Here is a 25,240-nt window from a genome sequence, read left to right on the forward strand (position 1 = left end):
GTAATTACCCAATTGATGGATGCCATTGCAGATCAGGTGTGCAGGTGGGCGGACCGCGCCATCGTTGGTACTTAGGTCCACATTACATTGTATTACTAAACAACGAGCTCAGTGTACCATTGGATATTACAACACCAGAGTGCCTGGTCTCTTTGTAGTTTAACAAAAAGGCTACTCAATCAGAGAGAATGAGACTCAAATGTCCTTTGCATACTGAATGATTGCCTTAATTATTTAACATTTTAATTTGCTTCAACATTCTTCAGTAATTGTATCATTGGTGTCCATCCTGGTCCATGTTTGGCATCGATTTTTGATGTACTTGTGACCCCCTTACTAACAATGGCCACCGGCAATTATAACAACTATAATAAATGTATAACATGGCAAATTTATAAGGATTTTTTTTTGTACAACTTGGACAAAGCTCATATCGTGCTTAAAACCAACCGACTGTATACAAAACACCAAAAGTACTAAACTTCCTGTCCATGAACAGTTCGTGTGAGGAGGAGCGCACAATATGAGTATCATTACCAAGTCACGTGACAACCCTTATCTACTTTATATGCCCTTGGACACGGAAGAAGTAAAAATACACATTAAACTGTATAGTGTACTGTGTTCGACAGAGAAGATTGACTTTACTGCCGCTGCTCATTTATTTTATGATGAATGCAAATGAAGGAATCCTGCTCCAGTCCCGTTGTGTATCGTTTTTACCCGTGTGTGATTTCCGGTTTCATATGTTTGTCTTCAAATTTAAAGGGCATTCAAACTCTCTTGTCCCGGAGAATAACCCAATATTAAATCAAGTTAATAATAAATAAGTAAACTAGACCAATGGTAACCGATTTGCATAATTTTTGTTGATAAACAGGCTGCACATCTGGTCACGAACATTAACGCGTTAAGGCTAGCCATAAAACGAGTCTTTTACTTTGGTAAATACCGGATATTGATTACCCCTTTCACTGCGCGCTTGATGGCTTGGTCGAGCTCGAACTTCCAAGTTCAAGTAACTGGCTGGACTTAGTTTGTTTATCGGAGTTCGGGGTCTACTTCAGGAGGCTTTTCTTTAACCAGCCCGGGGTTGAACGCAATAACACGCTGTGTGGCTATGCGTCAACACAGCGTGTAGTTGAGGTGAGAAGAAATCAGGAACAGAATAACAAACTGACCAAGAAGCCAGTGGATGGGAGCTGTGTCTGATTTGACCTGGATCCACAGGAAGCCTTAATCCCACGATGTTCCTCTGAATAATTGGTCCTGACAAATCCTCGCCAGTCCTAATTACACCACTCACTCACTCACATCGAGGAAGGTGTGTCAGTGCGACTTTGATCCTCCAAAGTGGTGACGCCTTTCCAGCGGCACAAAGAAGTTGGGATGGACACAGAATGTTTCTTGAATCCAAACTACAACTAGCAATGCACACTTCTTGATGATAACCTGTTATGCAACGTCACACCGCTATGTGTCCAATCCATCAGTAACCCGCTCCGTTTGATCAGAGTCGCTCGCTTGTGGTATGACACCGTTTAGCTGGAGAAGGAAGTGAGTGTGCATGATGGCACTCTACTGGAGGAGAATTAAATTAAAGTCAATTTTTCTACTTTTTGGAGCTTGTTTTGTGGGATATTTACTTTTTATGAGGAATAGTTCAGACAGTATGAGTTCTACAAGACGACGAGACGCCCCCGGGCCGCAGGACCCAGAGACGGACGAAGAGTTCCTCACGAAGCCTGTGTATGAGAAGCCTCCGCTGGATGTGAACGGACTGGGAGAACTGGGGAGAGCGGTCAAGCTCGATCTGCAAGGAGAGGATAAGAAAAAGGAGCAAGAGAGCATCGATAAACATCAGATTAATATATATGTCAGCGATAAGATTTCACTGCACCGCAGGTTGTCTGAAAGGCGAAATCCACTGTAAGTTTGTCAATGAGTTCTGTCAACACTTCTGCCCTGTCTTATGAAAGATATGTTATTTGTATGCAGCATTTCTGCTCCGTTAACAACTTCATATTGTGTAATGTTTACTCAGGGTGCGACATAGACTGCATACTCTATGTAGGATATAGGCATATCATTAACCATTTTCTCATTACCCATGCGGAAATTGCGGAAACCATAAACCGTTATTTAACTCTGATGTCTAGCCTCGGTAGACTAATGTTGTCATTATGTGTACCTACCAGCATCAACAGGCTCGAATGTAACCACTCTCATTTATTGGATGGCGTCAAGCTTTTAATACCTTCCTTTTCATTCTCAGAAGTCCCTGATGACTCTGATGTCGTATATTACAAGATAGAAACTCCATTAAGGGGCTGTACTGTTTCTCATGGTAGTGCTAGTCTGAACCCTATAATAAACCCTTCCTCCATGCCAGTTGCAAGGAGGTGAAGTACGACTACCGGTCGCTGCCCACCACCTCGGTGGTCATCGCCTTCTACAACGAGGCGTGGTCCACCCTGCTGAGGACGGTGCACAGCGTGCTGGAGACGTCCCCTGACATCCTGCTCAAAGAGATCATCCTGGTGGACGACTACAGCGACCGAGGTAGGGACGGCCAGACGCTTGCATCAGCATCATGAGCACTGTTCCAAATTAGGGCTGAGAGCAACGGAGACAACCGACTGACTGGTCACTCTTAAAGGGCCGCTATTTGACCTCCAGATGTGGTGACCCATTACAATCGTGTGACCTGTGACCCTGTGACATCACAAGTGGGAGTGTCCAACTAGATGTCTGATTGGTAGATAAGCCTACCAGATAAGCCTTACTACAGTCCACTGGTTGGGCTGGTAGATGGTATATCTATCCCGCAAACATCTGGGTTAGGGTTAATAATTCAATGGGAGATGGATCTGATCTTTTGAGATAAGGGATTGCATCATTTGTGGAAAGTTGTCATCTCAACCCCAAAAAAATATGCAGTCAAGAATATTTTACATTTACATGTATATCATTTATATTTAATGCATGTATTAATAATTATCAGAGATTATTACATTTATTCGATTTGAATGTAAAATTATCGCTACATTTATTTTTATTTACTTTTGTGCATCATACGATTGTAATAATGAGAGAAAGTGACGTTTTGGTGTCTTTATGTCAGGAATGATGTGAAGCATCCCGTCAAGCCTTGGTAGATAAAGGCAGTTTGCATTTCTTTCTGTTTCCCGGACTCCTCTGTTATGCCCACACAGCGCACCTGAAGGCTCCGTTGGAAGCCTACATCTCTGGCTGGAGGAAGGTGCGCTTAATTCGCGCAAATAAGAGGGAGGGGCTAGTGCGCGCCCGGTTGCTAGGGGCCTCCATCTCTACCGGTGACGTGCTGACTTTCCTGGACTGCCACTGCGAGTGTCACACCGGCTGGCTGGAGCCCCTGCTCCAAAGGTGAGGAGACCCTCTGGGAGTGGCTAAGGAACAATGCTTGCGCTCTCCCTCTCACTCTTGCGGGGCCTTGAATACAAGGCCCCGCCATCGCCAAGAAAAACAAGAGGAACCAATTTTGCCACGGGTGTATTAAAACCATAAAGGTGCTTGCACACCACCGCACGGCAACCGCCCTTATAACCGCCCTTATAGCGCGGCGGTTTGAAGTGCCAGGCGTTTTCAAAATGCATCATGCTGCCGCCGAAAGTTTCACACGGGGAAAGCTGAGAGGTAGGGCAAAATCTGTGCGTGTTGGGCGGCAACCACTTCCTGGTAAACAGCCGCTTTTGTAACCGCCTCTCCTCTGCCGCCCTTCCCTCATTGAAATGAATGGAGGCGGTGAGTTGCCACGTGGCGGTGTGAAACCGGTTTAAGCCTTAAAAAAACAATTCCCTCTATGCAGCTTTGATTTACATTTAAGGCCTTTAGCAGACGCGTTTATCCGAAGCGACTTCCAACGTCTAATACACACATTGACCCACTGCCGGAGTCAACCATGCACGGCGACTTCAGGAGCAGTTAGGGTTAAGTGTCTTGCTCAGGGACACCTCAACTTTGAAACAACTAACACTCAATGCTGTCAGCAACACCTTCCAAGCCAACGCCGCTCTCCATGGTGTGCTCTGTTCTCTCTAGGATCAAGGAGGAGCCGTCGGCCGTGGTGTGTCCGGTGATCGACGTGATCGACTGGAACACCTTCCAGTACCTGGGCAACGCCGGGGAGCCCCAGATCGGAGGCTTCGACTGGCGGCTGGTCTTCACCTGGCACGTCGTACCGCCCTACGAGCAGCAGCGACGCCGCTCGCCCATCGATGTCATCAGGTGTGTGTGTGTGTGTGTGTGTGTGTGTGTGTGTGTGTGTGTGTGTGTGTGTGTGTGTGTGTGTGTGTGTGTGTGTGTGTGTGTGTGTGTGTGTGTGTGTGTGTGTGTGTGTCAGTAACCTGAACGCAATTAATAAATGTATAAAATAAAAGATTTATACTTTTATAAATGCTTTAAGTGATACATAACCTTGTTTTTTTTTTTTAAATCAAACGGTTCTACTTATTGTTATATGTGACCCCCCCCAGGTCTCCTACCATGGCTGGGGGGCTGTTTGCCGTGAAGAAGGACTACTTCCTGTACCTGGGGACCTATGACACCGGGATGGAAGTGTGGGGCGGAGAGAACCTGGAGTTCTCCTTCAGGGTGAGTGAGGGTGAGAGTGTACGTTAGTGAAATCATTTCTCTCTGAAATACAAATTGAAAAGTAGAATACTCTGTTGTACAGCATAAAAACAGCAAAAAGCAATGACCTTCACAGAGCGAAGATCATGCACTCACCGAACTCCCCCCCTCCCTCCGTCTGTCATTGCATGTGTGTTATAGGGTCACTCAAATAATAGCCCATCTAATTTTTTGTTTACCGGAAGAGCGATTTGGAATGAGAAAATGGCTTGCTCAAAAATAAGGAAATCTGACCCAGAAAACAGACATTTTAAAGATGAATGGACTGACCAATACATGTTCATTCTCCCGCAAGGCAGTACAAAACCTTTGTTGTGTCTTTTATGTATTGAAACCATGGCGCTGATAAAAAGCGGGAATATTAAGCGGCATTACGAATCCAAACACAGATCCTTCGAGGAAAAGTATCCCCAGAAGTCAGAAGTAAGAGCGTGGAAAATATCCGAGCTGAGAGCTCAGTATGAGAGGTCTACGCGTGTCTTCACACACTCATTTACAGGCCAGCAATGTGCAAATTAATGCTCACTTTAGATTGCGTCCTCGGCAGCCAGTCAGTTTCGTTCTCGGTGGGTGCTGGGCTCCGCCAGGGCTGCGCCTTGTCACCAATCCTGTTTGTGATATACATGGACAGGATATCGAGGCGTAGTCGTGGTGGGGAGGGGTTGCAGTTCGGTGGTCTGAGGATCTCGTCACTGCTTTTTGCGGATGATGTGGTCCTCATGGGATCATCGGCCTGTGACCTTCAGCACTCACTGGATCGGCTGGCGGCCGAGTGTGAAGCGGCTGGGATGAGGATCAGCACCGCTAAATCTGAGGCCATGACTCTTAGCAGGAAACCGATGGATTGCTTACTCCGGGTAGGAAATGAGTCCTTAGCCCAAGTGAAGGAGTTCAAGTACCTCGGGGTCTTGTTCGCGTGTGAGGGTACTATGGAACGTGAGATTGGCCGGAGAATCGGAGCAGCGGGGGCGGTATTGCGTTCGCTTTACCGCACCGTTGTGACGAAAAGAGAGCTGAGCCGCAAGGCAAAGCTCTCGATCTACCGGTCGATCTTCGTTCCTATCCTCACCTATGGTCATGAGGGCTGGGTGATGACCGAAAGGACGAGATCGCGGGTACAAGCGGCCGAGATGAGTTTTCTCAGAAGGGTGGTTGGCGTCTCCCTTAGGGATAGGGTGAGAAGCTCAGCCATCCGTGAGGAACTCGGATTAGAGCCGCTGCTCCTTTACTTAGAAAGGAGTCAGCTGAGGTGGTTCGGGCATCTGGTAAGGATGCCCACTGGGCGCCTTCCTTGGGAGGTGTTTCAGGCACGTCCAGTGGGGAGGAGACCTCGGGGAAGACCCAGGACTAGGTGGAGAGATTATATCTCAACACTGGCCTGGGAACGCCTCGGGATCCCCCCGTCAGAGTTGGTCAATGTGGCCCGGGAAAGGGAAGTCTGGGGCCCCCTGCTTGAGCTGCTCCCCCCGCGACCCGACCCCGGATAAGCGGAAGAAAATGAGATGAGATGATGAGATGAGACTTTAGATTGCATGGATTTTGGGGCAAAAAATAATAATAATCAGTGACACGACTGTTGTGAAGGAGTGCGCCGATGCCGAGACGTTACTTGAAGGTAAACAAAGGGATGAAGTGTGTGAAAAAATAAAGCAAATCCCAATGTGAGCTGCAACGACAACCAGAAAACCTGAAATGTTATCAGATGACGCACTAATGCTCTTTTTTGTGTTTATTTGAAATGTAGGCCTGGTGTACCTGTTTTGCTTATTTGAAATGTAGGCCTAATGCACTTTGTGTTTATTTGAAGTGTAGGCCTAAAGTTCCTGTTCTGCTTACTTCACATGTAGGCCTTATGCACTTTTTTATGTTTACTTGAATTGCAGGCCTAATGTACCTGTTTTGTTTACTTGAAATATTAATATGCGTTACTTTGTCTTACTAGTTTTTCATGGTTAAAAGTAAGCTATTTGGAAATTGAAAATAAATACACATGAAATTATAAGGTAATATGCCGTGTTGATTGTATTTGACAAAAGAAGGCTATTAGGGCGTGGTAGGTTCGGACCTTTCTTAGAAGGAATTTTTAGCAACTGGACCTTGTTCAATTTTAATTGAAGACCCCTGGTATAGTGCCTGAAGTCTCCTCCACTTAATGAGGTCCTATGGTCTAGTGCCTGAAGTCTCCTCCACTTAATGAGGTCCTATGGTCTAGTGCCTGAAGTCTCCTCCACTTAATGAGGTCCTATGGTCTAGTGCCTGAAGTCTCCTCCACTTAATGAGGTCCTATGGTATAGTGCCTGAAGTCTCCTCCACTTAATGAGGTCCTATGGTCTAGTGCCTGAAGTCTCCTCCACTTAATGAGGTCCTATGGTCTAGTGCCTGAAGTCTCCTCCACTTAATGAGGTCCTATGGTCTAGTGCCTGAAGTCTCCTCCACTTAATGAGGTCCTATGGTATAGTGCCTGAAGTCTCCTCCACTTAATGAGGTCCTATGGTATAGTGCCTGAAGTCTCCTACACTTAATGAGGTCCTATGGTATAGTGCCTGAAGTCTCCTCCACTTAATGAGGTCCTATGGTATAGTGCCTGAAGTCTCCTACACTGACGACTACAGGCGTTTCCTCGGTGGAAACCAAACCAAAACGACGGGTGCACACACACACACACACACACACACACACACACACACACACACACACACACACACACACACACACACACACAGAGTGAGAGTTGTTGATCTTGTTTTATACACTGTGTGTGTATAATAGGTGTGTTCGCTGCAGTATCGACTACCTTCATTGTCTCTTTTCTAAAGCCACATTTTTCTTTTGCTACTAGAGGTCCTGTGGTATGCTCAGCCTTCGGGTATTAGTTCTGGTTTCCAATGCCTCAGGCTTACCTTGAACATCTTTACACATGCCCCGAACACACATGCAAAAATGCATGAACACGTAAACTGACTGTTACGACTCAAGAACTCAGATAAAACTGGACAGAAGCATCTCTCCGATCATTTCAAGGGGAAATTGACCATTCATATTTCACTCTAATGAGAAATATGTATTCATTGATTGCTAATAAACTCTATAACAAGGAAATCCATCTCATTGGCTGACATGCCATGACTGACAGTGGTAGAAAAGTGAACTCATTTATTTTGTTAACGTATTGTAGATCTGGCAGTGTGGGGGCACCCTGGAGGTCCACCCCTGCTCCCACGTGGGCCACATCTTCCCCAAGAAGGCCCCCTACTCACGGAGCAAGGCGCTGTCCAACAGCGTACGTGCTGCCGAGGTCTGGATGGATGACTACAAGAACCTCTACTACCACCGCAACCCCCACGCTAGGCTGGTGAGTCGCAGAGTGAGGGAGTGGGTGAGGGAGGGCGCGGGTGAGGGAGGGAGCGGGTGAGGAATTGGGTGAGGGAGCGGGTGAGGGAGGGAGCGGTAGAGGGAGCGGTTGAGGGAGGGAGTGGGTGAGGGAGGGCGTGGGTGAAGGAGCGGGTGAGGGAGGGCGCGGGTGAGGGAGGGCGCGGGTGAGGGAGCGGGTGAGGGAGGGAGCGGGTGAGGGAGGGAGCGGGTGAGGGAGGGCGCGGGTGAGGGAGGGCGCGGTTGAGGGAGGAAGCGGGTGAGGGAGCGGATGAGGGAGGGAGCGGGTGAGGGAGGGAGCGGGTGAGGGAGTGGCTGAGGGATTGAGGGAGTGGCTGAGAGAGTGGGCGTGTGAAGGAGCCTGCCGTAACTCCTCCTGTCTTCATTGCACAATGATAGAGTTGTGCAACATATATATTTGTACATCTCTTTCATAAGACGGGGCAGTAGTGTTTAAAGACCTTGTTGACCAACTCACAGTGGATACCGCCTTTCAGAGAACCTGCAAGTGGCGTGACATTTCATCGCTGACATAGACATCATTTTAGGTTTATCGATGCTCCCTTGCAGATGGAGCTTGTCCACTCTCCCCAGTTCACCCAGTCCATCCCATCCAACGGTGGCTTAACATACGCAGGGCGCCCCATGGGCGTCTCGTCGACGTGTAGAGCTCGTGTAGTCTGAACTATTCCTCTTAAAAAGCAAGGGAGAGAGAGTATGAGAGGGAGATTTGAGGCAAGTGAGGGTGAGCCGTGTGAGTCCATCATCAGAGTGTCTGACTGTGCCAATTATCCTGAGGGAGTCAACAGCCCTGGAAACGTAATTATTGGGAGGGAAGGACTATCTTTTGTACGGCTGGGGAAATGGACGGCTTACTTTCCCTAATGGTTTCCAACATTTCTCAGAACTGACATGCATCCAAAAGGGGGCTTTTGCCCTCTGCATAAACCCCTGGCATCCACGGGCTGTGGTGGTGGAAACGCTCAACTGACTTTAGGTGACACAACTGAAACGTGAGTGGCACATTCGTTGGTGAGGGTGGCGCGTCAGACTCCACGGTGTGTGATTACCCACCTGACGTGTGTGTGTGTGTGTGTGTGTGTGTGTGTGTGTGTGTGTGTGTGTGTGTGTGTGTGTGTGTGTGTGTGTGTGTGTGTGTGTGTGTGTGTGTGTGTGTGTGTGTGTGTGTGTGTGTGTCACACGGTGTAGTTAAGACTTGACATTGCCCGTAACGGTGTGATCAGGTGGCGTCATGGGGCTGAGAGGAGCTGCTTGTGCCAAACGAGAGAAGAGAAGTGGGTCAGGGCAGGAGAGGTAGGAAAGAGGAAGGGAGATTAAGGCAGGAGAGGTAGGAAAGAGGAAGGGAGATTAAGGCAGGAGAGGTAGGAGAGAGGAAGAAAGATTAAAGCAGGAGAGGTAGGAGAGGAAGGGAGATTAAGGCGGGAGAGGTAGGCGAGAGGAAGGTAGATTAAGTCTGGAGCGCTAGGTTAGAAGAGAGAGGATGGTATATTAAGGGCAGAAGAGAGATGTGGTAAGGACAGGCAAGCAGGTAGGTTTAGGTCAGGAGAGAGCTTGTAAAACAAGCCCAAGTCTTTAGTTTGGAATTTTAGGAATTTTATTCCAGATTTACATTTACAGGGCATTTAGCAGACGCTTTTATCCAAAGCGACTTACAATAAATAAATTTGTCATAAGAAGTGCATAAATATATCGCTGTCGGTACAGAAAGGATGTTCATAGAACCAAATGCAAGTAAAACTATCGCTAGGCCAACCAATTCCCTGTGTTACAGCAATGATAGCAGCTACTGCAGTTGCTACACAGTTAAGTACTATAATACAATACAATACAACACAACACAATGCAGTGTACAATGGTCGCCAGAAGGGGGAGTGGCTATGCAGAGTCGAGGTGGACTCTGAACAGGTGAGCCTTAATTCTTTTTCGGAAGATAGTGAGCGACTCTGCGGTCCTGAGAGCGGCAGAGAGCTCGTTCCACCACTGAGGTCCCAAAACCGAGAAAAGTTGTGGCGGTACCAGACGTCCAGCTGAGGTAGTTGAGTGGAGGGATCTGGATGCGCTGCAAAGGTTTAATCGCAGAGGGAGGAAGTCCAGCCAGGAGTGAGTTGCAGTAGTCGAGGCGGGAGATGACCATTGATTGGACTAGAAGCTGAGCTCCTTCCCTTATGAGGAAGGGCCGGATTCTGCGGATGTTGTAAAGTGCAAATCTGCAGGATCGGGCCACCGCAGTGAAGTTTGCAGTGCAGCATAACTGATTGTCCAATACCACACCGAGGTTTCTGGCAGTTGGAGAAGGTGAAACAGTGATGTTCTCAACGGTGGCCAGTAAGTTCATGTGTGGGCAATCTTTCCCTGTGATTAGGAGGAGCTCGGTTTTGTTGAGGGTATGCCTCAGGTGATGGGCAGTTGTCCAGGTGCTGACGTCCGCCAGACATTCCGTTATGCGTGTTGCCATCAGGGCTTTATCAGATGAGTGGAAAGAGAGAAATAGCTGAGTGTCGTCAGCATAGCAGTGATAGGAAAAGCCGTGTGATACAATTACCGAGCCCAGAGATCTGGTATAGAGAACAGAAGAGGCCCCAGTACAGTGCCTTGAGGGACACCAGTTTCAAGTGTGCAAGGTTTGGACAAGGAGCCATTCCATGTCACTTGATAGGTGCGGTTCGTCAGGTAGGATGTGAACCAGGAAAGAGCAGATTCAGCGATGCAAAGTTCGGCAAGAGTGGCAGGTAGGATCTGGTGGTTCACTGTGTCAAATGCTGCGGACAGGTCGAGGAGAATGTGAACCGATGAGAGGGACGAGGCTCTGGCAGCATGGAGGGAGTCAGTCACCACGAGGAGAGCCGTCTCAGTGGAGTGTTCCTTCTTGAAACCTGACTGGTGAGGGTCAAGGAGGTTGTTAGATGAGAGATAGGAGGACAGTTGGTTAGCAACGGCTATGAAAATATGTTAATGTCTGCATTCTGATACATGTGTCTTAAGTTGAGCTGTGGAGCTAATGCCTTGGCACCTGGAGAGTTAAATCAGGCGATAATGCTAACTGGTAGCGGGTACGCACAGGGAGATAGCGCTACGGGTGGACAAAGGAGTGACCACCGAGTGAACCACATTCACTCCTATTTATTGGCTCGGTATGGTTCATTCTCTCGTTGCGACTTACTGTCTATAAAAGTCGTCTATATAGACACACTCTGTTACCGGCCCCCTTAAAGGCATGCACGCACACACACACACACACACACACACGGACACGGACACACACACACACACACATGGACACGGACACACACAGTTGATTGTATCTTTTTTTATACACTGTGTATAAAATAAAATAAATGTGCTCTTAATCATCGGCATGAGACGACATAAAACCAGGATCTACATATCAGACGAAATGGCTCGTGGAAACAATCCCTGGACACTCCTCCGACGTGTGTACGACCAGCCTATCACCTTTCGAACCAGGATGTTTGTGTATGTTCACTTCTGATCAGATCCAATCTATGTGTGCAATGGGTGCGGCACCCTTACTGTTTTTTTGCCTAATGTCTTTTAATTCAACCACCTGGCGCCGCCCACGCCCAGAGCTCAGCAACATGTGCCAGAAAACGTGGTTTAAAGTGTTTTAATGTTTTATGGGAGTCTGATTTGTTAAACAGGGATCCAGATTTGATGGTCTTCTTATAATCTGGATCCTGGATGATTCTTAGCATTGGTATCAGCGTGTACTTTTTGCTTTCCCTGATCGCTTTCGGCATGACTTAAACATATTTGACTATAGGCTAGAGCCAATACTGTGACATGCAGCACCAATCTGCATGTATCTGTCATTACAGTCGTAATCCATAGCTGTATTCTCTAACTCAAGACATGTCAAACCCAAGGCCTGCAGGCGAATCCGGCCCGCTACCTCATTTTATTTATTTATTTAAATAATAAAATAAAATAGTCTCACAATACCAACCGCGAAATTACGGTGTCATGACGTTAGTTGAAAAGTGCTACAAATATTCCCAAAATGTCAAAGAGAAAAGTTTATGCAGAGGGAAGGCAATTTAATGAAAGATGGGTAAGAACATGCATGTTTGTGCTTCAAGGAGAAAAACAGTCTGTCTTCTGTGCTTCAAGGCAGTTATAATGATGGTAAAACAATGTTATAATACCACAGAGAAATGTGCTTACAATATATTTTTTAATGTATGTAATTGCATGTACAATATTTGTACACTTGAATAAATAATAATCAAATTCAGGGACAGTAATTTAACAATATGTTAAGCAGTAGTTACATTTATATAGTCTAACAGTTACAATTGGCCGTTTGGGGGCAACCATAATGCTGATGTGGCCCGGGGTGAAATGAGTTGGACACCCCTGCTCTAACTCGTCTATTATTCTTAGTGGTTTTACTCGCCTGCTTCTTGCAACAGTTCCATGAAAACTGTTTGTATTTTAGATGCTTAAAAAGAGTGCAACATGGTTGTAGCGCGACTATTATAACATGGGAATTACTAAAGGTCAATTACTTGTATATGAGATACAGGATACACTGGCAATACTGGCAGGATACACTGTCTCCTGTCTCGGATTAAAAAAGAGCCTCAACTCTTTAACATTGCTTTATAAACGTTTTTTAATCATTTCAAATGCAGTAAATGAGCAGGGAGAGGAGGTAGGCTCTTCCTCGTGCTGGTGGTGTATTCAATAAAGGCTTGATCCATGTTCCTAGGAAGCCTTCGGGGACGTGACGGCGCGGCTGCAGCTGAGACAGAAGCTGGGCTGCAAGAGCTTCAAGTGGTTCCTGGACACCATCTACCCGGACCTCTCTGTCCCGGAGGACCGGCCCGGCATGTTCGGCATGGTGAGCAACGGCACGCCGGTAGACACGCTGGACCCGGTGGACATGATGGATCCATTTAGATCTACCACCCATCACTGTGCTCCTAAATATTCACACTGACGATCCCATTCAGCCGATGCCCTGGAGATCAGCTAGTCTTCCTGGGGTCAAGACAATGTTGTAAATTGCACTCACGCTAATTATTTAACAATAGCAGACAAACATTGAGGTAAAGAAATTAAAATAGCAGCAACGCAACTTTTAATTGATTACGCATCCTAGTGGGAAGCTCGCCTTCACTTGAGAGCTTGATACCATGGAAGTGTTTTTACTTTTTACTTAAATTCAGTTTTATTCTTCTTTTATTTACTTATATTGAGATATTGGCAGATGGTTGTGTACTTAGTAGAGCTGTCAGTTAAACGCGTTATTAACGGCGTTAAAAAAAAATATCGTGCGATTAACGCAATTATTTTATTTAAAAAAAAAAAAATCTTTTTTTTTTTTTTCTTTGGCTCAAAACAAAGAAGCAGTAGCCTGACTGCTATGTTCAAATGACATTTGTTCAAAGCAGTCGTTTAATTGCACTATAGGCTCTTTTTTTGTATCGTCCTGTTTTGATCAGTATATGCCAATGTTGTTATCAATAAAAAATAATTTGCACAAGGCAAGCCGATGCACTTCACCATGTTGATAAGAGAATTAAAATGAGAAGAATTATGGGACAAAAAAATCAAGGGATATTTAGCATAGAAAAATAATTTGCGATTAATCGTGAGTTAACTATGACATTAATGCGATTAATCACGATTAAATATTTTAATCGCTTGACAGCTCTAGTACTTAGTAATAAAGATCATCATTGTTATCAGTTTGTTGAATTTGTCAAGCACCTCTGGATGTTGCGGTTGTTCAGATGGAAGCACATTCTGACGTAATTTTGCCTGTAACTCGTAACCCCTTAGATCTCATTCCTGAGATTGTATAGAATAGTTGGAGGGTCAGGCTGTAAATGAGCTGCAACTGCACTCCATGCAGGCGAGAGCTTCAGGCTGAATATTGAGTTGTTATTTCAGAAAAACTGTCGTATTTTCCATTAAATGTTTTTCTTGGAAGTCTGAGAATCATCTTGTTAATTCAGAAAAACAGGGTACATTTTTTTTCTGATTTGAATTCATTACGCTTCCGTTAAGAGGCACTGTGTTTCTGTGAATAACACGGTCCATGTCTATGGAGAGAGACAGCTTTGATGATGCCTGTTTGTCTGTTTTAGCTGAAGAATCGTGGCATGACCAACTACTGCTTCGACTACAACCCTCCTAACGATATCCTGGTGTCGGGCGAAAGGATCATCCTGTACTCGTGCCACGGCATGGGCCAGAACCAGGTGCCTCCCACCCGACGCTTGACCCAATAGCTGACTGGCATAGATGAATGAGAGAGGGAGAGAGAGAGACGATCAGCCTCAGCCATCCGTTTCCAGGAGTAAACGCATGTTGGCTCCGGAGGGTCTGCTTAGCTTATGAGATGGAGGGGGGTGACCTGTAAACGGAAGGTTGCTAGTTTCCGCCTCGCTGAGTGTCGACATGTCCCTGAGAAAGACACCTCATCGCTACCGCTCCTGACGAGCTGGCTTTCGCCTTGCATGGTTGACTCCAACGTCGGTGTGTGCATGTGTGTATGAAAGTCGCTTTGGAGAAAAGCATCTGCTAAAAAGCCAATGTTCTGTTCTCAACTTCCCCTTTTCCAACACATCCCAGCCGCCTCCATTATAATAACAATAACCGACTCCATCGTTCCCAACGATCCACACCAGTCTCGACCCCAGCTTCCTCTTTTTCATGTTCTTTCCCTATTTCCCCTTTATTTATTTGCATATCTTTTCTCCTGTTCTTTTGTTATTGAATGAGCCCCCACCTCCTCCCTTTAGTGGGAACTTCCTGGTTCAAAATACACACTCGGTGGGTGAACCCTTCCTCCAGCAGCGACTTCCCTAACTTGGGACCCCCTCCTCCTGCAGTTCTTTGAGTTCACCTCCGCCGGGGAGATCCAGTACAACACCAGGGCCCCGGAGGGCTGTGCTGCGGTCGACAACGTGTCCACCTACCTCACCGTCATGCACTGCAGCGGTCACCTCAAACCCGTGCCGCCCGACCAGAAGTTTGAGTTCCGGAAGGTAACGCCCCACGCCACTGGGTTTGAACCCGCCTTTGAGTGACACGTCCAACCCCTGCCCATGTGTGTTCAGCGTGCCCCTTGACCCAGTCGTCGTCGCCTCTGTATGGAAACGTTGTCTGTTCCTCCCTCAGGACGGGACCCTGTTCCACCCGGGCAGCAACAAGTGCCTGGAGGCGGTGTCCAAGACGGACAACGGCAAGCCGGCGCCCGGCCTGCGAACGTGCAGCGACTCGGCCAACCAGCGCTGGGTCTTTGAGGAGAGGATGCCCTAGTACAGCGGGGGGGGCGGGGCCTCGTCTCTCATTGGTGGGACCCTGGTCAAGTGTGAGGTGATCAAAATCGGGGGTCGAATTAAGAGATATTCTACGTTTCCCGTCTCCTTCTGAGAATCGACCAGAACGCAAGGAAGGAGCGGTCTCCGCCCTTTTTCCGGGCTTTTCTTTTTGAACTTTTGGTTTCTCATCACAGCTTGCTGTTATTGGACCAATTAGGATAAGTACAGGTGACCCGCACCAGGAAGTCATTTTCAGCTCAATTTTATAATGGAAGATGAAGATAACGTCGTTCGCTCAATCTCACGCAAAGTTTATGCTGGTCCACACATCGGGGAGGGACGAGAGAACGTGGAATATTCCAGATTCAACTGGTTCGGCAAACTTGTGAGAAGAGTTGACCTTTGTGATTCTACATCCTAGCGCTTGGTCCTGATCTCCTAGACTGCAGCACTGTGTCATTGTTGAGTCGAGGACCATTTGAATGATGACTACATCATCAGCACCATTCAGGGACGTTGATCTCAATCATCGGTGTCCACTAGAGGGCGCCAACACACCATTTAGTAATTAGCCTCCAACTGCCGCCAGGCGTTTTTTGACCTTTCTAACAGTTCACTAGTTTGGGTTTTTGTCTAGATCATTAGTTTAGCAATGGCCTTATGTTCGCCTCATCCACTCTGATGACGGCAGAAATACGCAGGTTTTGGAGGAATCTTTATTTTCTTTTACAAGACTTTGCAGTGCTAACCACAGAAGGCAAAACCATGGTTAAATGTTTTTGGAGTCGCTCCCATCGTGTTGGTTACTCCTAATTCTTAGTGTTGATATCCCTGTTAGCCAATAAGTCATGGACAGCTTTTCTAGGGGGGAAGGGTGCTGATGTGCATTCAAATCTTGACCTACTCATTTCCATTTGATTCATTTCATATGAAGTATCTATTTTTCTGTGTTTTCATTCTCATTTGAATGTCAGTCTGTGTTGCTATGTTGATTTGCTGTTGAATACTGCAAAAACTAAATGAAGGTAATTTCCTTGATTATTTATAAAAGTGCCTTATCCTTGACAGAAAGACAGCCAACCAACGTATGAGAAAAAATCATCATGGATAATATGTGATTAATATAATACTACACACTTGTTTTTACTATCGATTACAAAAATATAAAATGGGCAAAATAATGTCTAACCCCTGTCTGGAAGTCATTTTCCTTCCCCACACGTTTGTTACGTACCCTCTGTATCGTTCCTTCCCTGTGTGTGTGTGTGTGTGTGTGTGTGTGTGTGTGTGTCGGTCCATTGTGTACACAGTAGGCTACACAACTCACGCACACACCCAAGAACCATGCGTGTGTGTGTGTGTGTGTGTGTGTGTGTGTGGTGGGGGGCAGGACAGCTGTGGACACCTGCTCATTGCTGGAGTGACATATGGATGGTTCTGGTCGCACGGTGGCTGGATTTCCGCTCTGTCTACTCCGACTCCTTTTAGATATATTGTGTCTTTTTATATATTTATTTTCAGGGTAGTGAAGGGCGAGGAAACTGATTGGTGGAACACGAGAGCCGGTTATTCACAGAGCATTCACAGCCTGAGGTCTAAAGAGGAGAGAGCGAAGGAATGGATGGATGGATGGAGATGGAAAGAGTGTGTGTGTGTGTGTGTGTGTGTGTGTGTGTGTGTGTGTGTGTGTGTGTGTGTGTGTGTGTGTGTGTGTGTGTGTGTGTGTGTGTGTGTGTGTGTGTGTGTGTGCATGCGGGTGTTCAGCACTCAAAGCAATTTCCTGTTCCATTTAGGAACGGAAGTCATGCGCTGTGAGCTTTTGTGTGAGGAAGGGGCGGAGTCGTGACGAGGTGGAGTGAAGCTATTTACGACGTCTTTTATCGATAACCTCTCCGGTCAGCGGGGCCCTGGGTCCGCTGTGGCCCCCGGTGTTTCATACTTGACTCGATCACGACCCCTGAAGGAATGGCTGCACATTGCTCACATTTATTCAGATTCTGTGCACTTATGGAGAGTGAAAGGTCTACCCTGTGTGCTCTATGGCACGGGAGTCAGAATTATAGCTGTTTGATACTTTCATTTGAATCACCTCCCCATACAGGTTAGGCATTCATGGACCTAAAGTGTGTGTGTGTGTGTGTGGGGGGGGGGGGGGGGGGGGGGGGGAGTGGGGGACCATTAGCAGGGGTTGCATGGGCGCAGTGACAGCGTTCTGTTACGGTTGATCTGGGGCCGGCTGGACCTGCTGGAGCGCTACGGTCTCTGGCGCGGCGCGGGGCAGAGCCAGCTGGCCGCGTTGGGCAGCCCTCAGCAGGGCCAGGTCCTGGGCTACAACTCCTACATGATCACAGGGCCTCCAAGACACGCAACGCTCCGACTACCACAACATCTAGATTGAAAAAGTACAAATAGGATCAGCTGGCAGATAATGCCGCGGTGGCCAATCCCAGTGTTTTGGGGGGCGCGTCCAGGTGGGGAGTGACACACTAATCCCTCTGAATGCAGAAACCAATAGAATCCAGCAGCCCTTTTCAATCGTCCTCCGCTGCCGTCTTTAAGACACTGAAGAGCTTCATTGCCTGGGCTTTGAGGGCCCGTATAAACCTCCCATCTGCCTCTTATTAGTGTTCTTCGTACTCCCCCGGTGCCATCTGTTAGGCCAGACACGTCCTTTTCGCTGTGCCCTTCCACTGGCGGTATGTAAATGTAATACGCCGATCCATGGCAATAAACCCTGTATTGGTAGTTAGGAGGCTGCGACGGTCGTATGTTTCTGACAGAACATGAAGCAATGGCTGTTTTTTTTTATTTTTATGTCGTACTCGCCCCTGTCCCCGGTGCCTGCGCTTGTTTTAATGGAGGCTGTATTTCAGGTGTGTGCTACCGGCTGGGGACCACACATGCTAAGTGGACCGTTGGGCTTGGACCTCCCTTGTGTTGGAGCAAAGGTTTATAAAGTCCAACCCCAGAGGTGTCGATGTGTTTAAGGGACCTAGTGTTCCGTTTTCAAGGTATTGCTCTATCGTAATCTTCTACAAAAATTGACTCACCTGGAGGCCTTAAAATCAACATTTATGTTAGCAGAAAGATTTGTGTAACTACAATGTTGTTCTCCCCACACGCATTCCTATGGTATTGTCCAAATCGACCTAATGCATATTAAATGAAAATTAAATGAACAAATCTGTTGTTTTTCCACATAATATGTCCAAATTCTTAGGCTCGTTGTTGGTAATCCGTGTGTGACTCATCTGCATCCACAATGAGTCCATTTGTCATCATCACCCGTTCCTAACAAGGGTGGGAGAAAAAAATGGAATTGGAGTGGAAGTTGCAAAAAAACAATAGGCCACCTACAGTGGGTGGCGCGTGTTCTGTTAGCGACCAATCACTGGTCGGAATCTAAATCACTGATAGGCGAGAGGAACCGCCCAATGTACGTTCGGACCCTTGGACCCTAGCAACTTCCATATGGAGTGGAATCAGGCTGGTGGTGACAGAAAGACTGAAGAGGAGGGAGGCGGTTCTTTCATATCTGATTGATTATCACACCAGCTGTTGGGGAAGATGGTGAAATGTCGCGGTCGTGCCAAGTCCCTCTGCCCCGCTGGTTCAGCCGAGCCTCACATCTCCCTCAGCCGGTCGTTCGCGCCGTTCCGCCAGTTGATATTTGATTGGTTTCACTGGGTGTGCGGGTTATCTTTATTTTGGTGTGATTCCAGATTCTTGTCGAGACTTAAAACTCTGCACTTTTAGTCTGCAGAGGTACACACGAGGAATATGAAATATGTCAAACATCCGAATAGATTCTACAATGGATTACAGAAAAAGATCTAAATTGAGTCATTTTCCTATAGCCCAATATATTAAAGCTCCACTCTTCAATAATCAAACGTGTGTGTGTGTGTGTGTGTGTGTGTGTGTGTGTGTGTGTGTGTGTGTGTGTGTGTGTGTGTGTGTGTGTGTGTGTGTGTGTGTGTGTGTGTGTGTGTGTGTGTGTGTGCGCGCGCGCGCCTGTCCGCATGTGCGCTCGTTTGCGCGCGCGCTTTATTTCCACGCACGTGTCACAATGCCTAAAATAAGAATCCGGAACATTTGCGCTCCGCTGCATGATGCATGTGAGTCAAGCTGGTGCCTCCGTCACGCAGGGAGCGCGCATTACGAGTGAGAAGTCGCCAGAGAGCCTCAGATCCTGACAGGCGCTAATGCTGTCTCGTAGGCGCCTCTCAACCGCTCCTTAGGACAGAAACAGAAAGGAAGAACCGAGGCTCTGGCTTGTGACTGCTGCGAGAGCGAGACTACCGTATTATGCTCCCCCCCCCCCCCAGGTTTAAGACTTTGGTGGTGCGTTGTTGTATTTAAAGTGTCAACGAATTATGGGACTGCTCTGAAAGGGAAAACTCTGTGTCCTCGTTAACCGCGTCGTCTGAGGACGGAATGTAAAAACACACACACACACACACACACACACACACACACACACACACACACACACACACACACACACACACACACACACACACACACACACACACACACACACACAACGCTGTGGAAGGTTCCCCACCGTGCCAGTCCTCGGAGATGCCACGGCTCCGGTTGTCAAGGAGCCTCGCGCGCACGCAAGCACGCACACACAGCCACTGCAACGCTACTAGCATCAGCGAGAAGCCATTTTCCGCACACCGTGTCAGTTTAGTTTATGTAATTCCCAATGCACAGAAGAGCTGTGGAGCAGTGGATGTTGCCTGCATACATTAGATGACACACTTTCAGGAGCTGCTCCAGACGGGATACAGAACACGCAAGGAGGCCTAGTTCGAAAATGGATCTTACTTCTAAATTCCACCCTGTTTAGTTTTTTTTCAGATCTCATCAGGTAGATAAAGCAGGGAATTTAAACTGAAACTGAAACTATGAGAATCACATACTTTTTAACTTTATTTCCCGATCCTCACTGTATGCAGTTTTTTTTCCCCTATCTTAGCTGAATGCAGTTTTGCTGGGGGCCAGGCTGACATTTCATGTTCCTTCCACTTCATGGAGCCGCACATGTTGCCATAGATCCTGGTTCCTTGGTTACGAGCAGGCCTACGACTATTTGCAAGGCATTAAGAAACGCTTAAGCATCTAGTCCTTCACAGTTAAAAAACTGAATTTAAAAAACACAAGGGGGGCCTCCAGTGGATCTTGTCGAGAATAAAATCCAAGTTGAGACGCTAGCATATGTTGAGAATAACTAGAAAATGATTACCTTGTCTTTAAACCGCAGAAGCGGTAAAATGGGGTTGTAAATTTTAAAATACTACAAATAAACTGCTCTGTAGTACAAGAAGTCCCTTAATTCGCATCCTTGCCTAGAACCCGAATGCTAGCATGCACCGCCCAATGCTGGTGTGAAACCGTGACAGAATTGTTTAAATAATACCATGTTCATTGTTGGTTGAGTGAGCGTCCGTAAGTAGTTAGAGATAATGCAGATTCAAGCTTTAGTTAACCCTTCATTTTTTGACGGATATAGAAAACAAATAAATCTTTTTTGTAAGCAATCCCTTCAGACACAGAGGCTTTATGTCCTGTGCGGACTGAGAGCACAGTGTGGACCAACAGTAGTCCTTGTTTCTTATGACGTGATGCCAATGGTTATTTCTTTCCAAGGTTATCTTTAACTCGCCAGCCTCTAATGTAAACGAGCATATGGGCTTTACATTGTGATGGCATTAGGCACTTCATGTTTTATTAATTACCGTATTTTTGGAAAATAAAGGGGTGGCTTGTATCCAAACAAGCAACGCCTTTTTTTTTTCTCGAAAAATACGGTACTTGACATCTACCAAGGCCCTAAAGGCATTTGTCGAAGGGGTTTGTGGACCATTTAGCTTTCATAGCACTGCTTTCTCCATACAATAGAGTTGCCAAGAGACATTCTCTAAACCTGCTTGCCCTCCCTCCATGATATGGTTCAGCTGTGAGCCTCGCGGATCACCAGAAGGCCGCGCGACGAGGTGCAGCATTGCCACCTCCCGTTTCCTCCCTCTCCCCCTCTCGCTAATTTTCTCAGAGATAATCAACTTGCATCTGTGGCAGCACATTAAACATCCTATATTGGTTTCAATCATTGAAACCACCAGGGGGGCCGTCTACAGTATTACTATGTTTGTGAAGCACATTGTGATACTGTGGTATAACAAAACATTTGAAGAGGCATTAATTTTCAGATTACCATTGACCGTAGTTCAGGAGATACAAGAACCATGGTCCTTAAGGCATCTGATTGAGTTTTGATCACAATTTGTTAGCCCACCTGGTTAAAATCAGACTCCTTGAACTGCAATGGGTTTGAAAATGTGATAAAAAGACGAATCATCACGTCTGTATTGTATCTCCCTGACCTCACGAGATATAACAATAACTGTACTGTCTCTAATTGTGTCTTTAGCAGAGTTTGTGGTTCGGACACCAAACTGCAATTTATTGCAGTGCTATGAAAGTTAAAGGGTCCACAAACATCTTCCACAAATGCCTTTAGGGCCTTGGTAGATGACAAGTACTGTGTAAAAAAATAATACAGTACTTGTCAGCTTGTTCGGACCAAAGCTGACGCTGAGGCTTATTTTATTATTAAGTTCTTCAAAGGAAAGGAAATCTGTTTTCATTAATTTGCGTTTAAGTGATAAAACGTGCCTAATGCCATCACAATGTAAAGCCCATATGCTCGTTCACATTAGAGGCTGGCGAGTAAAGAAATAACTATTGGTATCACTTCATAAAAAGATCATCATGAAATATGATTCCATATTGCCTTTAATGACTTTGTCATCAGAGTAACATTCTGGTCACTCAACATCCCCAAGGTGTTTGTTTTGTTCTGAGACGAGGGAATAAATCATAACTAACATCTTTACGACCTATTTCAGTCCATCCCTCTGATAAATAAAGGGGCGTTTCCTTGGATGAACACTAATACACAGAACCAGCCAACCCATTGTATTGAGTGTCTACATCGCTGCTATCCACAACTCAATACACCCAATCCACAGTGAGGAGACGCCTCACTGTGTGTCCTGGACCATGGACCTGTGTGTCATGTCCTGGACCATGGACCCTGGATCATGTCCTGGACCATGTCCTGGACCGAGGACCATATCCTGGACCATGTCCTGGATCGTGGACCATGTCCTGGACCATGTCCTGGACCATGTGCTGGACCGTGGACCATGTCCTGGATCGTGGACCCTGTCCTGGACCATGTGCTGGACAATGGACCATGTCCTGGACCATGTGCTGGACCGTGGACCATGTCCTGGACCGTGGACCATGTTCTGGACCGTGGACCATGTCCTGGACCGTGGACCATGTCCTGGACCATGTGCTGGACCATGGACCATGTCCTAGACCGTGGACCATGTGCTGGACCATGTGCTGGACCGTGGACCATATGCTGGACCATGGACCAGGTCCTGGACCATGTCCTGGACCGTGGACCATGTGCGTCCTGGACCGTGGACTATGTGTTGGACCATGGACCAGGTCTTGGGCCGTGGATCATGTGCTGGACCTTTGACCAGGTCCTGGACCATGTCTTGGGCCGTGGATCATATGCTGGACCATGGACCAGGTCCTGGACGTGGACCATGGACCATGTCCTGGACCATGACCTCAAACCTGGACCAGGTCCTGGGCCGTGGATCATGTGCTGGACCATGGACCAGGTGCTGAACCATGTCCTGGACCATGGACCATGTCTTGGGCCGTGGACCATGTGCTGGACCATGGACCATGTGCTGGACCATGGACCAGGTGCTGGACCATGGACCATGTCTTGGGCTTTGGACCATGTGCTGGACCTGTGTAAAGAATTATAGTTGTATGATAACAAATTTTAATTGTATAATAATCGTAATAGTTAGAACAGTGTATGGAAAGGTATTCCAATACTAGATGATAACAGGAGAATAAGGCAACTACTATGACACAGTGAATATATTCCCAAACCTCTTTCCACGTTCCATCGGCCTTCCCATCGCCCGGTCACTACGCCTTTGACAAGACGGCCGTATCAGTTACTGGCAGAGCAGGAGGACAGGAGCAGTGAAGTAATGAGACACATGATGAGGTGCTCCAACCTCATTGGAGGCTTTGCCGACTGTTGATTATCTGCAAGAGCTAGTCAAATCTACACAGCAATTCCTGTGCAGGATAAGCGGATGCGTCCTCAGTCAGAAGCCCCTTAAGACCTCGCTTTATTGGATGCTTGTCAAGCTTTATACGTACTGGAACAGCGGGTACAATGGCAATCAAGGAGATGAGGATCCGTCTGCCGTTTTTACTGTGGCTGCTCTGGTCCGAGCCAACACTGGCCTGAGTCGTTGGTGGGCGGTTCGCCTGGGATTCATCCACTGAAAAAAACAAAACGTAATGTGGCGATCGTGTTTGTCCAAACGATTATTTCCTTTCCTTTTTCTCCTTTTCTTGTATTTTCTTCTGCCACAGACTCTGAGCGTATCAAATGTGCCTCAGAGTGGATCATGTAGCAAGAATGATGCACCCTGCCAACGAAAAGCCAGTGCCAGAGTCACATTGATTCACTCCCCCCTACAGACTGTGAATTTTCGCAGCTTGCTCCTCATCTTCGCCACCACCACAACCATCACGGTTTAGATTGATCAAATGTCTCTTTAATGTGTTCCTGCTAGATAAACAGTTTCCCCCGGCGATTACCCATACCATCCCCAGCTCGCATTCATTATGCTTCATCTTATTACTTGATTGCTGCCTAAATGGACAGCTTTATGTCCCCTGAGGGCCATAAATATATTTTGTTTGGACAAGATTATGTGCCGTTGCATATCATCCTGGACACTCTGTTTTTATGTTTATTCAGGGTTTTTAATTGAAAAATGGGATAATTTAATCAAGTGAAAGTCAAGGTGATGTTCCATTTCTGTAACCCTAGTTATCTCGATAATGCATGTATTTCATTTTTGGTTCCTTCTGTTTTTCCTGCAATTGTTTGAACCTCACGAGATTGTTCATTTTCTTTTATTATGCAAACAAAGTCTGTCGTTTTCAGTTAAATCACGCAGGACAGAGTGACAGGTGACCTTCTCGGACTCACATCATTCCCCCTGGTGTCAGGCTCGGAGAAGGAATCCAATCCAGCTCAACACAGGCCTCCAACTCCAACACCACAAGCTCCACTCCCCCCCTCTCCCCCCCTCTCCCCCCCTCTCCCCCCCACCGGGTCCCAGCCGTGACGGCTCCGAGCCCCCCCGTCATGAGCCTCATCCTGTGGGCCTCGGCGGCTTCCTTCAGGCCCACTGCGGTGGAGGAGGAGCAGGTGTCTGGCGGTGCTCCGCCCGCCGCGCCGTTCAGCCCGGCCCCAGTGGAACCCTCCATGTGCCCCATCAGCCCCCTCGTGCAGCATAGGAGCCATGTGCGAGAGGCTGTCTCAGCCAGAGGACGACCCCCACGGCAGCCAGCCACGAGCCTGTAGCAGCACCACGGACAGCCCAGGAGCTGCAGTCCAGACAACATGACTCACAGGAACGTGTGAGAGATGGGACCCCCAGCCGCGACGTTCCTGTCCTGTTCTCACCTTGAACCGCCCCTCATTTGTAGAGAGAAGACCCTTGACATGGTTGTCCAACAGTGTGCGATGAAATTGAATTCTGCTCCCTCTTAAGCCAAGGGGCCGGGGATGTGTGTGTCGAGGTGTGTGTGTGTGTGTGTGTGTGGGGGGGGGGGGGGGGGCAGTGACATGAGCAGCCCGCCCACTGTTCGTGGCGGGCATGTATGTGTGAATTAAAAACCTCATCGCTTCACAAGGGGCACTGTCAACAGTCTGAGGTAATCTCTGTGGTCACACAGTCCCCCCCCCCCCCCCC

At 47.3% G+C, this 25,240-nt stretch overlaps 1 protein-coding gene across 1 annotated transcript; it reads left to right on the forward strand.

The window, feature by feature from the left end:
- Positions 1–950: 950 nt before the first annotated feature.
- On the forward strand, positions 951–17,038 carry galnt12 (UDP-N-acetyl-alpha-D-galactosamine:polypeptide N-acetylgalactosaminyltransferase 12). The gene is made up of 10 exons (XM_056583026.1): positions 951–1,929; positions 2,393–2,562; positions 3,216–3,405; positions 4,081–4,266; positions 4,515–4,632; positions 7,847–8,023; positions 12,791–12,922; positions 14,175–14,288; positions 14,922–15,077; positions 15,211–17,038. Exons 1-10 carry the CDS (start codon positions 1,568–1,570, stop codon positions 15,349–15,351), a joined length of 1,746 nt encoding a protein of 581 aa, XP_056439001.1. The 5' UTR covers positions 951–1,567; the 3' UTR covers positions 15,352–17,038.
- Positions 17,039–25,240: the final 8,202 nt, after the last annotated feature.

The sequence above is a fragment of the Gadus chalcogrammus genome, chromosome 22 (assembly GCF_026213295.1).
Source record: "Gadus chalcogrammus isolate NIFS_2021 chromosome 22, NIFS_Gcha_1.0, whole genome shotgun sequence".
NCBI lineage: Eukaryota > Metazoa > Chordata > Actinopteri > Gadiformes > Gadidae > Gadus > Gadus chalcogrammus.